This window comes from Balaenoptera borealis (genome assembly GCF_965194805.1).
Source record: "Balaenoptera borealis genome assembly, chromosome: 2".
NCBI lineage: Eukaryota > Metazoa > Chordata > Mammalia > Artiodactyla > Balaenopteridae > Balaenoptera > Balaenoptera borealis.
The window spans coordinates 120,911,042-120,928,496 of record NC_138867.1 but is presented as its reverse complement, the minus strand read 5'-3'; the positions used below and the strand labels follow the sequence as shown (position 1 = coordinate 120,928,496).

The 17,455-nt window shown below is 45.2% G+C and overlaps 2 protein-coding genes across 6 annotated transcripts in view; one reads left to right on the top strand and one right to left on the bottom strand.

The window, feature by feature from the left end:
• FGF1 (fibroblast growth factor 1) overlaps positions 1–16,792 on the top strand; it is a 103,234-nt gene extending 86,442 nt beyond the window's left edge. For 3 of the 4 annotated variants that reach the window (XM_082382801.1, XM_082382802.1, XM_082382800.1), the window contains 2 exons: positions 9,145–9,248; positions 13,459–16,792. In XM_082382801.1, coding sequence (XP_082238927.1) covers positions 9,145–9,248; positions 13,459–13,653 — 299 coding nt within the window. In that variant the 3' untranslated portion in view covers positions 13,654–16,792. The remainder of the gene's footprint in view (positions 1–9,144; positions 9,249–13,458) is intronic. The other variant, XM_082382803.1, reaches the window with a different exon arrangement.
• LOC309624566 (uncharacterized protein) overlaps positions 1–17,455 on the bottom strand; it is a 404,937-nt gene that overhangs the window by 150,473 nt on the left and 237,009 nt on the right. For both annotated transcript variants that reach the window (XM_082382813.1, XM_082382812.1), the window contains one exon: positions 5,517–5,576. In XM_082382813.1, the coding sequence (XP_082238939.1) occupies positions 5,517–5,576 (60 nt within the window). The remainder of the gene's footprint in view (positions 1–5,516; positions 5,577–17,455) is intronic.

Here is a 17,455-nt window from a genome sequence, read left to right as displayed (position 1 = left end):
AGTTGCGGCAAGTGGGGGCCACCCCTCATCACGGTGCGCGGGCCTCTCACTATCGCGGCCTCTCTTATTGCGGAGCACAGGCTCCAGACGCGCAGGCTCAGTAGTTGTGGCTCACGGGCCCAGTTGCTCCACGGCATGTGGGATCTTCCCAGACCAGGGCTCGAACCGGTGTCCCCTGCATTGGCAGGCAGACTCTCAACCACTGCGCCACCAGGGAAGCCCGAGAAGATGTTTTTGGTTCACCCCTTTACGATGGCTCAAATCACTGCTGTAGGAAATTAGCAATGCAGACTGTGGATGTTTGTTACTTTGCCATACCAGGAAGGCCAGGCAGGATGACAGAGGAGAGCTGCAGACTGCGAGAAGGGGCACTGGGGGCAGGGTGTGAGAAGCTTCATGCTGACTCCTAGGGCTTGACCTGGGGAGGCTAGTAAATGGTCATGTCACCAGGAGAGGGAGACTCCTGGAGGAGGAACAGGGGCAGGGAAACAGGACCTGTTCCATCTCAGACACAGGGCGTTTGAGGAGTGCCTCGTGGACCAGGCAGCCCTCCTTGGGGTTATCACTTCACATTTACTTGTGCGATTAATGGTTCTCTCCCTCACTGGGCTCCCTGAGGACGGGCACTTTGTCTCTTACAGCTCAACACTGCAATTTGTGTGTCTAGCACATTGCCTGGCAGCTGGGATCATGCTCAAGAAATATTAATTTGATGAGTTAATGAACTGTGTTGGTGGCAGGTAAATTCAAATTCAACAATATATTCCATAAACATCTATCGAGCACCTGATATACGCCAAGCACTGCACTAGACTCTTTCATTTCCTCTTAGCCACGATCCTGTGAGGTTATTAATTATCATTCATAACTAATTGCCCTGTGAACTAACCCTGTGAACACAGGGCCTGGCACCAGCCAGTAACTGGGAAACCTGGCACCGACCCACAGCTGCATCTTCCAGGACTCTCTCCATGGCCCACTACCACCCCCGACACCAACACCACAGCCGTGCATCCGCACACTGATCAAATAAACCTGCTGAATTCACACAGTCCACTGTGTGGGTCAGATGGGTGTAGGTGCGGGGCCCATCACTGCTGCTTACTGGTTTCCTGTCACCTCGGGGAAGTTACTTTTCCTCCAGGTGCCTCAGCTTCCTCATTCTAAAAACAAGGATGGCAACAGTACCCACCCTCATAGAAAAGTAGCAATTTTAAGTGTGGTAGTTTGTGAAAGTGTGTAACACCCTGCCAGGCACATGATAAGTGCTTGGAACATGGAATTTATCATCATCATCATCATCCTGAGGCTTGCTCGGCCTTCCTTATCTAACCATATGATCTTGGGAGTCTGTTGAGTTAGGCAAATGCTACACTAGCTCCCGCCATCTCAGCGTCTCCGGGACTGTCCAGGCTTGGAGCTCTCAAGGCCTGGCGTGTAGGTACCTCATGCCCAGGCGCCAGCCCCACAAGCCCTGCCCTGTCTGACCTCTCCGCACGGCAAGCTGTCTTGGGCAAAGCAAGGAGGAGCTCCATGCCTGATTCTGCTCTTCCTGCTGGAGTTCCCTCTCTGCCTAAGGGGGCCGTGACTTATTCCTGGACGGGATTCATAACCGGAACAGTAACTGAAGGATAGGAAAATGCTCACGAGCACCCCAAACCTGCAGCCCCTCCTGCGGCGCGCACCCCCTCGCCTCGCCAGGCACGTAGGAGGGCTGCACGGGGAGCAGGATTACCGGCACCGCTCACCACACAAATGGAAATGTTCCTGAGCAGAGTGTGTGCCAATCAAATATTTATAAATCAAACCACATCCTAAAGGCAGTAGAGGAGTTCACTGGTCCCAAGAACCCTACTCTGCAGCCCTTTAGAAAGGGTAGGCTCCTTCCCTTCAGTGAATCCCTCCTGCCCCTAGTTCTGGGGGCAGTCCGGACTCCCATTCTGCTACCACTCGGCACCTAATGGTGAAGGCACTGTGCTCCCCATCAGCTTGGGCCAAAAGTTAAAACAGCTTTTCAGAGGACCACGGTGGGCAGAGCCGGGCCAGGCTGCCAGGCTGCCAGGCAAGAGGGGCTACTCTTCAGGCAGGAACGCTCTCCCTCGCGGGTGCCATGCCAAAGGCCGCCCTCCCTCTCCTCCCCGCCCGTCCCTTATCTGCTTATACAGAAGGGGTTTTTCCAGGTAAACTTTTTTTTAACTATCACACAGTCCATGGACTATATATCAAAATTTCCCAGGCACCTTTTTCAGACCCTAAAGGAGAAGCAGACACCTTCACACATTCTAAGAAAAGTCTTTTTCGTGTGCGTGTGTGTGTATACATATATGTGCGTGTGTGCCTATTCCAAACCACTGGAACTTTTTTTTTTCCCACAAACTCCATTTTATTTCTACTCCGTCTTTCTCTAATGTTTTACGGCGCCCGGCTTGTGGCTACGTTTTAATTATAAATGCCACTGACATAAAACAACCTCACGGAGTTCTGAATGAGGCTGACCTCATTTTGGGTAAACACGGCAAAGGACGGGAAGTCTCCAACCCAGAATAAACCAGGCACGTAATCTCTCTTGGCTTCTCTTTGGAGAGCAGAGGTGGAAAGCAGGCCTCTTCTAAAGGCCACGGAGGAATGTGCTGCAGAAGTAGAACCTCCGTCCGCAGGCGTTCATCCCGCTGAACGCACCCGCTGTAATCTTATCTGTAAAAATTCCTAGGGCAGGACAGGAAGATACTAGGATGGTGCCCAAGGTTCATGTCTCTTGCCACTGGCAGCCTCCTTACTCCTGTTCCTTCTTTCTGTCCTTGGAAAGTAAGGGATCATGTGTCTTACTGTGAATAAACTACTATTAATAGCAAACGGAAGGGTTTGAGGAGCAGAAGAGAAAGCCAGAGATACCGGCTTATAATTCCTCAGGAAAAAAAGGAAGAACATCTAGTCGGGGACCAGCATATCCACTCAAAGCCCTGGATTCCTCCTTACATAGGTTCCCCTGAGTAAAGACGCATGAAGGCGTCCAAAGGATGAGGGTCCAAAGGATGAAGCAGGAGCAGGGTCTGCAGAGGCGATTTGGTACATTTCAGTTATTTGACATTTACTTTTGCTAAATCAGCTATTCCCAAACCAGCACAGCCTAATGCATTCCTAGAAACGGAGCAGGACTGGATTCCACTGGGGACACTATGGTTACAAATCCACCAGGCAAACGCCTCCAGCCTTCCTGCAGTGCTTTATAAATTTGAATTTCTCTAAGAAACTTGTATCTATCACTAGAACACCTTTTTAAAAATTGCTTTCCATTTCTTCTGCTCAGTCAAAAGTCGCTGTCTGCATTTCAGAGCTAGGGGACACTGAGTTCCCTGAGAGCTAAATGATTTGTCTCGTTTTTCAAGAAGTACTCGCTCCTTCATCCTTGGGATGCTACAGAGCCACTGACCCTCCCACTCACAGAGAGCAAGTCCTAAATTCCCCATATGGGAGGGAAGAGGTGCTCCCCCTCTGTGCGCTGGGTGCTAACCTGGTGGAAGGTGCTGGAAGAAGAAAATGAACAGAGCAGGTGTGGCTTTAGTGGCCCTTCACCAGCTTTCCTGGTTCCCTGTCTGCCCTTAAGAAGACGCACCTTTTGCAGATACCTATGTTCAGGTCTAGATGGTACCTGAGGCCAAGCCTGCACTGGGTCATAGAGCACCGCAGGGGTCTGCAGCAGCAAGAAACTGAGTGTCTGCCCACCAACCAAGAACCAGGCTTTACACATCAACTACCCCCCACCCCCTCCACCCCCCAAAAGTACGAAAACAGCAGCAGCCCCACCATCCAAAGTGAACCACTGTTATCACCTGGCTGTTCTTACCTCAGAATTGTGTTTTTAAAGAAATGAAGAGTTAGGATGAAGGGAAAGTTCCTTCCACTCCCCTCCCCAGCCTCAATCCTTCTCATCCTCCCCAGAGCAGCCACTGCTATGCATTTGGTCTGAATCGAGTGCACCTTTTCATCTTTTACTCCCTATCTATTCATGAGCTATGCGCATTGTTCTATGTGTTTTACAAAAATTTCGTCGAGGATTTACCATAAATATTCTTTTGCAATTTGCTTTCTTTCACTGCACATTACTTTCTGCTTTTCTTTGAAAGGGAAAACAGAGAGAGAGAAAAAAAGAGAGTTTTTGTTGTAGTTGCACTTTAGTTTGCTTTTAGCTCAAAAACAAGTGGGGTTTTTGCTACTGTGCTGCTTGATCACTCTGGGTCGTCTGTACCCCTAATTGGGTGTCAGCCCCTGAAGGCAGGGACCTTGCCGGCACTGAGCACAGCGCCCAGCACACGACGGCCAGTGCATGAAAACGTGGTGACTGCGTGGCTTTCCCTGAGCCCCCTGCTTGCTCCAGGAGGCAGGAGCTGCTGCTTCCGCCCAGGCTGCTGGCCAGGCCCTCCCTCTCTTTCTGAGCCCCCCTCTCTCACTCGCTCTGCTTCCCACCCCCCAGCAGCAGCCGCGGGAGGATGTAGGTTTGGAAAACTGGAATGAAGTCACACTAGGGAGTTGGACACCTAGTCAGTTACACGAGCAACGCGCTGGGTGTTACTCCTTCCTGCCAGCTCTGCTTGCAGAAGGATATATGCTTAAGAAACTCAGCCAGAAAGAAATCCAGTGAAAATGAGCTATGAAACTTGGACATCCTGGAGAAATAACATTTACAGAGGAAACTCTTGAGACGAACTCTCACCAGTGCCACAGCCCTGGTGTTGGGGCTCAGGGCCGAGGACTGAGTCGTGTGCCAGGCAGCTCTGCTTCATGTTTACCTCCGTGGGGCGTTTACACAGCCAAGACGGGACTCCTCAGACAGCAAAGTCAACTCTACTTAGCCCCACAGAGAGACAAACGGGCACTATTTAAGGCATAGGACAGAAATGGACTAGAGAATGAAAAGCTTTAAAAAAAACCTCTTCCTTGGTGATAATGGTGTGTCAGTGTAGGTTCATCAGTTATAACAACCGTATCACTCTGGTGGGGGATGATGATAATGGGGAGGCTATGCCCATGCGGGGGAGAGGGCATATGGTAAATTTCTACACCTGCCCCTTATTTTTGCTGTGAACCCAAAACTGCTCTACAAAATAACGTCCGTTTAAGAAGATTTTCCTGGATTACCCAAAAGGACTTGCCCTTTGGGACTGCTGTTGCACCTATAACGCATCTGACTAAATACCTACTTATATGGATGGTAGGTGGAAAGAAAGTCCCAGGCAACTAACATCACTCAATTCTACGGCTATGAAATGGGATCCTGGATGGTCATCTGCCATCAGGTACATGTCTGATCTTGAACACAAGGGGGACCAAGGAGGGAAGTGAATATGGCTTGATTTGGACCAATCTCCCTGATAACTGGAGCTCAAGGTATTGTACGAAAGAGAGGAAAAAGTAGGATACCTGAAATAGGTGAGTCTGGGTTCTGGTCATGGTTTTGCCTCTGATTATAAATGTAATGTTTGGTAAAACATGCTCTTACCAAACTTCAGTTTCCTTACCTGTAGGACAGAGCCAGTGCCACCTTCCTCCAGGGATGCTGTGAAGAGTGATGAAGTCACCTAAACACAGTAAAAATGACAATAATCGTACTGGACACTTCCAGGCATCAGACCATTAAACCCCACAATTCCATGAAGCAGATACTATCATTATAGATAAGGAAATAGAGGTAAATACCGTGCCCAATCATCACACAGCTAATACATAGCCAAGCCAAAATCTGAATTCATGCAGTTTGCTTCTGGAGTCCAAACTCTTTTGTTTACTCTTTATACCAAGATAGAAACTAGCATGATGCCTGGCACATTGTAGGTAATCAGTAAACGATTATTCCCTTCCTTTGGTCTCTCTTAAATATACAGGATTATGATGAGAAATTGATACAAAATACATTTGAAAGTTCTCGGAAAACCATAAAGTTCAATGAAAATACAGAGCATTAAAAAAAAAAATTATTGAGATAAAGTCACATACCTTACAATTCACCCATTTAAAGTATGCAGTTCAGTGGTTTCTTTATATTCAGAGATTTGCGCAACCATCTCTATAATCAACTTTCATCACCGCAAAAAGAAACCCTATACCTCTTAACCATAGTTTCCCCTTCTCTCTCCAAGCCCCTCCTCAGCCCCTGGCTACCACTAACCTACTTCTTGTCTCTATGGGTTTGCCTATTCTGGACATTTCTTTTAAATGGAATCATACAATATGTAGTCCTTTGTGAGTGGCTTCTTCACTTAGCATGTTTTCAAGGTTCAGCCATGTTGCAGCATGCATCAGTACTTTGTTCCTTTTTATGGCCAAATAATACTCTATTGTATACAGCATTGTTATTAAATGTATTTACATGATTCCTAGACTGTTAGAGCTGAAAAAACTCTAGAGACTGAATCCAAACCACTCCCATTTTACTAACACGGAGACTGCAGCCTGAAGGTTAAACAGCCTAGCCAAGGTCACCCTGCTGGTCAGTGGCAGAGCTCAGCCTTGACCCTTACAACTCTCGACTTGGCCCCATCTTACTTCACTCCACAAAGCATTATTGGAAACACAATTCAAAACGCGTAGCTTACTGATGATGGGCCAACAGAATCATCTCTGCAACGATTAGCCTAACATCATTCATTCAGCAAATGCATACTGTCTGTACCCGGAGCACAGGGGACTATGGGAGGCGCTGGAGACTGAAGGAGGAACAGGATAGATAAGATTCCTGCCCTTTCTCCCAAGTGTGCATTCCCCTGGGGAGGTAGAAATTAATGAGTAAAGCCCTAAACGATAAAAATAAGTGCACATCGTACAAAATGCCATGAAGGAAACAAACAGGGACCGAGAAAGACAATGATGCAGGGACTAGGGTGGCAGGGGTCCTGGCTGAAAGGACTTGTCGTGCAGAGTGTGGAGGGGCACTTGGGTGGGGAAGGCCTCTCTGAGGAGGGAGTTTTAGGCTGAGGCCAGAAGGAAAAGGACCATCTTTGTGAATATTAGAGGAGAGGAGATACCAGACAGAGGGCAGATCGTGTGCAAGAGCCTTAGGCAGGAGAGAGCTCAGTGTGTGGAAGGAGTGGAGGGGGTGGAGCAATGACTCAGGGAGCAAGTGGAGTGACCCGAGGCTGGAGAGGGGAGGCCTCTGGTCTGTGCTCTCATGACTACCTCTCAGAGCTAAGCGGAGTTAGGAAGACCGGTGGGAAAGGAGACTGTGGCTTCCGCTTTCCTTCCTGTGGATTAAACAAACGCCACTTGTCAGAGGAGGCCCTGAGTTTCTGTGCCTAAAACTTCCAAGGACAAGAGAACTGCATCTTCAGTAAGGGTGATGTAGCTATGTATCACCCTTAGGATGAATCAGAAGATAAGGAAAACAGAGGGAAATGAGAAAATACAGACATATTAATAAGGAAGTGGTGAAATGATTATGGTACAGCCACATAATGGAACACAATTCAACTGGCAAAAAGAAGGTAACTCCTTCACTATTGAAGTGGAAAGATTTCCAGTCAGTTGTTAAGCGAAAAACACAAGGTATAGAACTGTATGGTATCTCACCATTTGCATAGGAAAAAAAAAAAAAAAGGCAGGAGGGATAACATCTCTCTAGAAGGATCTACTCAAAATATGTCTCAGAGGAGTTTACTTGTTTGTCTCTGTCTCCCCAGGAGAACGTGCCCCAGAGGAAGGGCAAGGATCCTGTCTGTCCTGTACCCCCATCAGTTGGGAGTGGCAGGCCGGAAGGAGTGGGAGAAGACATTCACCATCTCCTCTTCTATGTTTCCAAGTCTGAAACATGGGAATATATTTCTGATTCTAAGAAATTAAGTGAAAACAAGGAAAAGCAATAAGGGGTCTAGAGGTGCCAACCGAAGCCCTGTATTCCTTCTAGCGCCCCTTGCGCCTCAAACTTTGACAAAGTCAACCCCTAGAGAGGTCAGCTGACTCCAAGAGAACTACTGGGTGCTCACTGGTCCCCAGTCTAGATTTCACTCCTTATCATAACAATGGCTACGACCAAAGAAATTTTCCAGAAGAATCCAGAATTAATTTCAATTCCCAAATGGGAACCATCAAAGCATCTCTCTCCAGAGTCACTCCGGGGAGGATGAACAAATGAATAATTATCAAGTGGGACTCCAGTGAGGTATCCAGCAGTGAGCAAGGCACCATGGGAGTATCAGTCAGTATAAATGGAAAGAGGGCAACTCAGGGTATCTCAGTCCTCGCCCTCAACTTCAGTGTTTCTCAACCTCGGCACTACTGACTTTTTGAGCTGAATAATTCCTTGATGTGAAGGGCTTGCCTGGGCGCTGTAGGATGTTTATTTAGCACCATCCCTGGCTTCTACTCACTAGATGCCAGTAGTACCATGCCACCCCAGCTGGGAAAACCAAAAAAGTGTCCAGACATGGCTAACTATCCCCTCTAGAACAAAATCATCCCCAGGTAAGAAGCACCATTCCCATCCCAGGTGGCTGCTTCATTCTCCCTTTCAAACGCCAGGGTTTCCCCTCTGCCTGTATCCCAGTGGGGTTGCCACAGAGGTTGGGGGTTGACTGAACTTCATTGTGGGTGAGTTCCCTGAGTTTCTTATGTGCCAAGCAATCTAACTTCCTGGGAACCTCTTCTACCTAGGAAAATAACACTATCAGATTTTGAAAAATAACGATCTGTCCACGAGAAGCTCCCATACCAGGAAGGCCCGGGCCATAAAAAGGTACCCCTGCCAAAGCAGGTTGATAACTGAAGCTGAACACTCTCAGGCTGGCCGGCTGCCGACTCTATGATCCCCCCAAGATCACTGGGATGATGGAGCCCGGGAAGTGAATGCCGTTTCCTCCTGTGACCATGTCCTGTAAAGTGCACGTGGGGTCACGTTGTAACGAACAAGGCAGATGGGTGGGTGAGCCCGCCATCATCTCTCCTTCCCTCGAGAACATGATTCCCAACAGACAGCTTTCTTTGGAGGGCAAAGAAAAAGGAACTGTATTTCTATGTTTTGATTAATTTGAGGCTCATCCTTGAGGGTTCTGTGAGATGAATGAGCACAATTTTCCGTGGCTAACTGTCTTGGCCGCCAGGCCCTATCGGCAAAAGCTTAGTGTTTATTTACTTTTGCTCGTGTTATTTTTATTTCAGTTCAGCTGCAGCTCAGTGCGGAAAGCGTGGGGGAGGTGTATATAAAGAGTACGGAGACTGGCCAGTACTTGGCCATGGACACCGACGGACTTTTGTACGGCTCAGTAAGTATGAGGCTGACATGCTTCCAGACTCGGCCAAGGTTTGAGGTTTCCAGAAATCTTGTTACATGGAGTGATGCAAACTATAAAGCATCAATTAGTCTCTGTTTGTTATTTTTTCCAGCAGGATTCCCACCCTCCACCCTGCCTTATTTTAGGCACAAACATAAAAGCGTTTCTTGCGGGATTCTCTCAAAATACTCCAACGTATTATCACATAGACAAAGAGAAAAAACATTGATTGAAGTTTTAGTAACTCATCCAGTCACTCGCTCCAGAATACCCAATCCCACTTCATTATTCATTCCAAAAATGTTTCTTGAGCATCTACCATAGGCTATATAGGTGTGTCTCTTAAGGCTTTTTACAAAAATTGCAGAGCCCAGACTCTAGCAGTTGATATTTCATGCATAAAACTTTGAAAATAGCCCTTTTATTCTGGAAGGGTCACCTAAAAGGATAAAAAGTTTGATAACTTAATTCAACAAACATTGAGCAAACGCCTCCTGTTGTCCAAGTACAGCTGGGTACTAAGTGGGTGCAAAGATGAATAAGCCACATCCTTGCCCTGGAGAAGCAAAGTCCAAGAGTTTATTCAGTAGCTAAAATCCTGCCCCATTTCTCCCCTAGTTAATGCTTTATATATGTTTGACTCGGTACATATTGATCTTTGTGAGAAAAGAAGAGAATAGGGGCAATCTGATTTTGTCCCTATTGGTATCTCTGATAAACGATTTGAATGGAAAGAGAGCTGAAGCCAATGACTGCAGGTTTTGAAATTATTTCTGGATTTCAATGGTCCTTTCTCTGTAGCCTAACAACTGAACATTAAGGCTTCACCAAACCCCCTTCTTCCCTTTTATGAAGATGTCTACCAAAAGGCAGCCAGTAGGTGGGATTTTAGTTTGGGGCTCCCTTTAACTTACATCAAATTGCCAAGTGGCAATGGGCACAGGAAACCCTCTCTTGAAGCTGTAATCTCAGCCAGGGTTTGGGATGTGAACACAAGTTTATTTTTTTTCATGCTGCCCACTAGGGCTCAGGAGATGAGACCATCAGAGGAACAGGTAGTTCCTGTAGGCTGTTTGCTGAAATATGGATTGATTTGGACAACTTGAAAGGGTTTGGAGCTAAGCAGTGACTGGTACATAGAGAGTAGACTTTTTTTTTCAGGCGGGCCTTCCAATCAGCAGTAAAATCAACAGGCCAATCAATCATTCAGTCTCAGACTCATAAATGAATCTCATGCTTCTGCCACTTTGGCACGTTACTCACCTACTCTGAACCTTGTGTGAAACGAGGACAGTAATGGATAGTAATTACCGCATACTAACATACTTAAGAAGAGTCAGAGAGACAACGCACAGAACCCGTCCACTGGTGTAGCAATGGCAGCTAGAAGGCAGTCGGTTTACAAATCCCTTACCCTCATTATTTCTTGCATTATATGTTACAATTTTATTGCTTTTCCTCCTTTAAATCAATTCTGATGTTTATTATAACCTTCTCTTACTTGTAAAAAAATTTGATAAAGACTCCCCTAAATCCAGACACGTCTAGGCTCCAGACACCCCCTTCTCCCACCATAGTCCTGGACGTCACTGATTCACCTGAAATATTCGTAGGGTGATCTTAATATATTATGCCTAAGAATTTTTATATCCCCCATTGATAAAGATAAGTTCTAAAATATCTCAGGGCTCTGCCTCATGCTCTTAACCAGTTTGAGGTATTCATCCATCCTGATACAAATTCGTGTGTGTGGAAAGGACATATTTATTAAAAAAAATAAGTTTGAAAGGCTCTAAAACATTAATATATTTATCTTTGGAAGTGGTAAATGGCTGATTTTATAATACATGAATGCCTTTCTGTATTTTCCAAATTTTTTACAGTTGGTATCTGTCACCTAAGTAATTGGGAAAAAGCATGCTAAATATAAAAAAGAAATTAATTAAAACAATAGGCATGAATCAACTGTTAATCCCCAGGCCCGTGACATTGCACGAAGTGCACAGTAAACACTGACAAATCCTGGATGAGGCACAGATAGTGCATCTCCAATTTGGCCTACTGACTCAGGCTGTGACTCAGCCATTCTGTGTGTCAACTGCTCTAGTGTAATAGACACATCAGGTGGGGGACGTGGCCGCCCCGAGCTTCGTCACAGAACACAGGCCTGACGCCCACTGAGCGGTGTCATGGGGTGAGTCCTCCCTGCAGGAGAGTGGGCAACCCACCCAGGTCCAAAACTGCCTACCTCCTCCCACCCTTGACAACGTGCATCGAACAATAATGTCTGGATGAGTTCCTCTAGAGGCAACAGAGTCACCTAATTAAATGTTACATCTATGTCCCATCTTGTTCCAAAATGATCTGAAGTGTCTCACCCAGTTGTCACTGCACTACACTACAGATGAAAAAGGGGCAGAATACTTCCTGTTACGTAGTTCCTTACTAATCAAACGTAACTTTTTTGAATACTTTACATGAACTCAAGAATCAGATTACATTCATCACCTAGCTGGTGTGCACCTATTATTTGCAAAATTCTTTGTCTTGGGGGGAGACACAAGGCTGACAAGATTCCATCTCTTCCCTCAGTAGGACTGACAGTCTAACAGACAAACATGCCACAAATAGAGAATAAACAATAGGACTGGAAACCACCAGAAAGGGACTCACCAACCACTATGGGTGAAGACGTAATATAGAGATCACATGACTTGGAATTGGAGCAAAGTCCATACACAGCATATGTATTTTAATACTCCTGTTTTATATCCAAATATAATAAATGTATTCTAAAATCTTGACAAACAGAAAGGGAAAAGAACTGGGATTCCTCCCACTCTAACAGATGAATTTTAGTAAAAAAGTAACTGTTGGTAGATATTTCCAATGTAATTGCACTATTTAATATGTTTTAACTATCTATCCAACTTAATAAATTTACAGTTGCATTGGATCCCACTGTATGGATGTACCGCTATCCACTTAACCAATCACCTTTCCATGGGTATTTACGTTGTTTCCAATATGTCACCATTATAGCCAATACTTCAAAGAACATCCTTGAAAATACCACTATCTCATAAGGGTCAGTTCCTAGAAGTGAAATCCCTGAGTCAAGGGTAATGCATATTTTAAATTTTGATATATATTGCCAAAATCCCCTCACAAAGTTTCCACCAACTTATCTCACCAACAGTGTCTGACAGTGACTATTTCCCACACTCTCCCCAATACTAAGACTTGTAAATCTTTTTGCTCTTTGCAGATATTATAGCCAACATATGTTAAATCATTTTTGAATTTGCATCTTCTTGCTAGTGAGATTAAATATGTTTTCATAGGTTTATACTATGTTTACATAGTATGCCATTTTGATAATACCCTAAGTTTCTATCGATATGGCCCTATCTATGTCTCTCTGTGTGCTCATACATAAAGAGGTACAGAAGGATGTTCATCAACTGTTAACAGGTGCCTATATCTGGGTGGGTGCGCTTTGGGGTGATTTTTTCTTTTTTCTTTCTTTTTTTAAAGTAAAGTTGTGATTTTTTTTTTTTTTTTTACAAGTACCATTCTTTTGATAAGTAGCCAAAAAAAAAAGCTATTCTCACTGAAAAGAAAATCCTTTAAGTTCCAGGACATGTTTTATGCTTAGGACACATTTTATGCAAGCATTTATGTTCATACAACAACACTAACGTAAAACCCTGATACTGTTGGTGAAAATCACCAGGGTGTAAAGTATAATTGGTAGGTTTTCATTTATTCTTCAAGACCAAACTTAAGAATGCCCCACTGCATCACAGTCTGGTTCTACCCATTTTGGACGCTTCTCATGGTCAAACCTAGGTACCAGGCCTCCGCATAGACAAAAGACCCAGCTCTGCCCTTAAGGTACTTAAAGTCATTCAGGATTTCCCAAGTGGGAGACTCCAGGGTCCTGAGCAGAGCAGATGTGAGGGGAGCTTACATAATAGCAGATGTACCTTGAAGGCTCATTATGTACTGGGTCCTGTTCCAAGTCGTCATTTCTATCCTCAGAGATAGGTTCCGTTATTTTCCCAATGTCACTGAAGAAGAAACCGAAGCACAGAGAGCCTCACTAATTTGCCCAAGGTCACACAGCCAGTAAACAGAGGAACCCGATCTAAAACCACTCACTAATTATTCTACTCTTTCCTGGTTTTATTTTTTTTAGCAGACACCCAATGAGGAATGTTTGTTCCTGGAAAGGCTGGAGGAAAACCATTACAACACCTACGCATCCAAGAAGCATGCAGAAAAGAATTGGTTCGTTGGTCTCAAGAAGAACGGAAGCTGCAAACGCGGTCCTCGGACTCACTACGGCCAGAAAGCAATCTTGTTTCTCCCCCTGCCAGTCTCCTCTGATTAAAGAAATCTGTTCTGGGTACTGATCACTCCAGAGGAGCCCGAAGGGGTCCTCACCCGGTTGACCCCAAATTGTACCCTTGACCATTGGCTGCGCTAACCCCTGGCCCACAGAGCCTAAACTTGTAACGTGCTTCTAAACGCCCAGTTCACTTTTTTTTTGTAAAGCCCTTCACCCTGGCACAGTTTGGAACCGAGGGACCAAATGGCTTTTAGGGGCCAACTGGCTGGCCAGTCTGGGTCTGGTTTGGAAGTCCAGTTGCCTCTGGGCATCTGCTGCAGGCTGAGCCTCTTAATGCACGGGTGGAGCCAAATGAAGTGCGAGCAGAGGACTGCCAAGTGGGTTGTAACTGCATGCAATTCCCTCTACAGAGTAAACCCTGCCCGCAAGTCCCCTGAATATCTGGCACGACTCCCTTTCATTCTTTCAATCCCCCACGATTATTAGCAGAGAAGCTATGGCTACGTTAGAGGAAGGCAGCTTTCCTTGAGTGGAAACAGGGATGAATACATCCCCTCTCAGGAACAGAAGGGATTCAAATGGCAAGGGGAGACTGACTGGATTCTAGTGGGCAGCTTAGAATGATGGGATCTCAGTGCGCAATGAAGGAAGGCTGAGAGGCTCAGGCACAGGAGAGCAGAATGAAGGCACAGCCTTGGGAGTCGTTACAACGCCTTGACTTCCCCAAGGTTATTGGGCAGCAGGAAGCCCCTGGATGATGATAGGAGGAGAAAAGAACTAGGTTCTTGATAAAAGCCAGGACGCTGGGTATTGGGAAATTCACTTGGGTCTGGGGAGTGGGTGTGGGAGTGATGAGAAAGGGAAACGTGGGCTGAGGGGACATTATCCTCCAAAGAGGATGATTCTAGAAGCGAGAAGGAAAGAGAAAGGGACGCCATGACCTGTACTTGGCCACCAGAAAGCGGAGGCTTTGGGGTCCTGGGGCAGTGCTTACAAATCATATGGGCATCTTGTTTGACTGCAGGTTCTGGTTCAGTGGGTCTGCGGTAGAGTTTTCCCATTTCTTACAAGCTCCCAGGTGCTGTAGACGCTGCTGCCTCTCCCCAGCCCCCGTACTTTAAGTAGCAAAGTCCCTAAAAGCGTTATTCAAATGAAGGGGGCTCAAACCCCGACCCTCCCTGGCCACACCCTTAAAAACGCATGTCCCACGGATCTTCCCGCTCTCAGCCAGCGTCAGCAGTTACGCCTGAGTTAAGGAGTCGGGGTTTAAGGCACTTTGGCCCAATGCCTGTAAAATGCCCATTTAGAAGATATACAAAAGCATACTTCAAAAATGTTAAACCCTCACAAACAGCTTTTCCCAAGACGCCATTTGTGTGACGGTTACTTATATAAATACGCTTCCTGCTTAAAGTAAACTTGACCCAAGTGGCTAGCAAATTAGAAACACCATTCATCTCTGACATGATACTGTTGCCATGTAAAGGCCTTTAATAAGCCATTTAAATTTACTGTGAGACTATACCTTTTAGGCACATTTAAAAATATATAGCTCAAAGGCAGTTAAACTGATTAGCATTCAGCCACTGAGAATGATAATAATAGGATATGATATATAAGCTCCTCAATTATCTACTACTTAAGACTACATTTACCTTAGAAAATGAGATTTTTCTTTGTTTTCCACTGTGCTGTTATAAATTTTCCTTTGCAAATGGGGATTCTTAAGCAATGATATAATTGTGCATAAAAACTGATGAGAACGCTAGCTCATGTTTCATAATGAATTGCAGTAATTATTAATTGAAAGGTAATTCCTTAGTAACTGAACTATTTTGAATGGAAGAAAAATGACAATTTGTGAAAGTTCAGTGTGATACTACAACTGAGGAACTGAAACAAGTTAACGCTACAGTTATATCATTCTGCATTTGTACAGCAAAACGTTTCATAACTTTTTTTTGTTTCTGTAACTTGGATGAGACAATTTGATTTTATTTTAGTAAATCTTTGCAGGCAAGTTGGGAATAGTGCAGTGTGGCTTGACATCTCTTGACTATGAAGATTTGGCCAGAAAAAGGTACCCACAGAGGAAATCCAAGATATTTATAATGGTCCATAATTTTTAGTGTATGAATCAAATTCAAGTATAACATTGGCCAAAAAAAATGAAAGCTGTGGCTAACAGATGAGATGGAAGTCTGTGGTTGCAGAGACCCCAGGCATTGAGAGGAAATACTACTGTGACCTTGACAACCTCAGCCCAGTTGCTATTCGTGTATCTGTTCAATGAATACGTAAGTGCCAACGGTGTGCCAGGCGTTTTACTGGGTCCTGGGGCTCCTGGGAACCTTGTCTGTCTGGTTTGCTGCTGTATTCTCTCCCAGGGCATTATATTTATGATGCAAGATGCTGAGGATTCATTTCTTTCAGTCAAGTAAAAACAGAGACTTTGTAGGTTCCTGCTGAATAAACAACAAGTCCCAGAAACCAAGGTTTTGGAAGAATTAGCAACCCCCAGCGTAAGATAAACCTCTATGGAAGTGTCACAGGACATGGCAAGGTAAACCTAACATTTCAACTGCAGAACCGTGTCAGTTCAGGGGGACCACTTTCAAGTCAGGAAGAAAAGGCTGTCCGATCTCGTAAGAAGGGAGTCAGCGGCAGCTGCCTGCTCCGTTTTGAACATGTTCTCGTTCCTCAAACACGGAGCGTTCCTGTTGCTCTCCCTCTCCCTCGAGAAAGTCCTGGAGGCATCTGCCCATCAGATGCCTCTCGTGTGGATTCATCTGCAGTTGCAGGCCCACGGTTACGAATTGCCTGACATTCTGTACAAAGCATCAGGAACGTATATGCTTTTGGATCGTTTTCAATGTGGTGGTGGAGGCGGTGGAGATCTGTTTCCTTGGAAGGGGTGATCATTAAAGCCTCCTCCACGGCCAACAGTGTGGACTTACAAAAAACTGACTGGAACATCACGTGTCACTGAAGATCAGGGTCCTCGCTTTGTGTTAGAGACGGAGCCCAGGCCCTCAGCCTTGTAGAACATACTGCCCAAATCAACCAAGTTCCTGGGCTACAAAGCAGACCTCTGAAGAGGAAGATGCCTGTCATTTTACATCACTCTCTCTTTTTTTTGCACCTTAAAAATATTAATAAATGTTCCACTTATAGGGGATAATGTCTCTCTGACTTATTGAGCATCATTATGTCTCATCTTCCTATTGAAGGACTTAGCCAGCATCCCTGAGGTGTGGCTGCTTGGTTTTCTACACTTAGCTTGTTACCAGATAGGAAATTTTGAAGGCTGATAGGAAGAACAGTTTTCATTCGGTTTAGAAAGCTAAGGCAATCACGGTGCTTTTCTAGGGATCCATTAGGGAAATATATTCAGCAAGCTTGCCCCCTGAAGAGCCAAGGGCCATAACTAACTCAGCTGACACTATTTTTTCATCCGTAGCCTATGAAATTATGCTACTATTGTAAAGCTGACCAGCTTGCGCTTCGGCAAAGACACAGTGACCTGAAAAGAATTTTAAGGACTTATTTACAATTTTAAGTCAATGGCAAGAGGTGCATCTCTTGCATCTCCAGAACCTTGATGTGGGGCTAGAGGTTTGCCCATCAGATTTTCTGAAATAATTATCACATTAAAAAACATCTCCTCAAATAAACTCCCGAATCTTATGACTTCTTATTCTAAGGAGGAAGTACACTGTTGCCTAGACATTGGGGCAGAATCAGATCACACACATGCACACTCGCACACATGCAAACATATGCACACTTACATATGCATGCATGCACGCTCACATATGCACATGCATCTATAAAAAACAGTTCG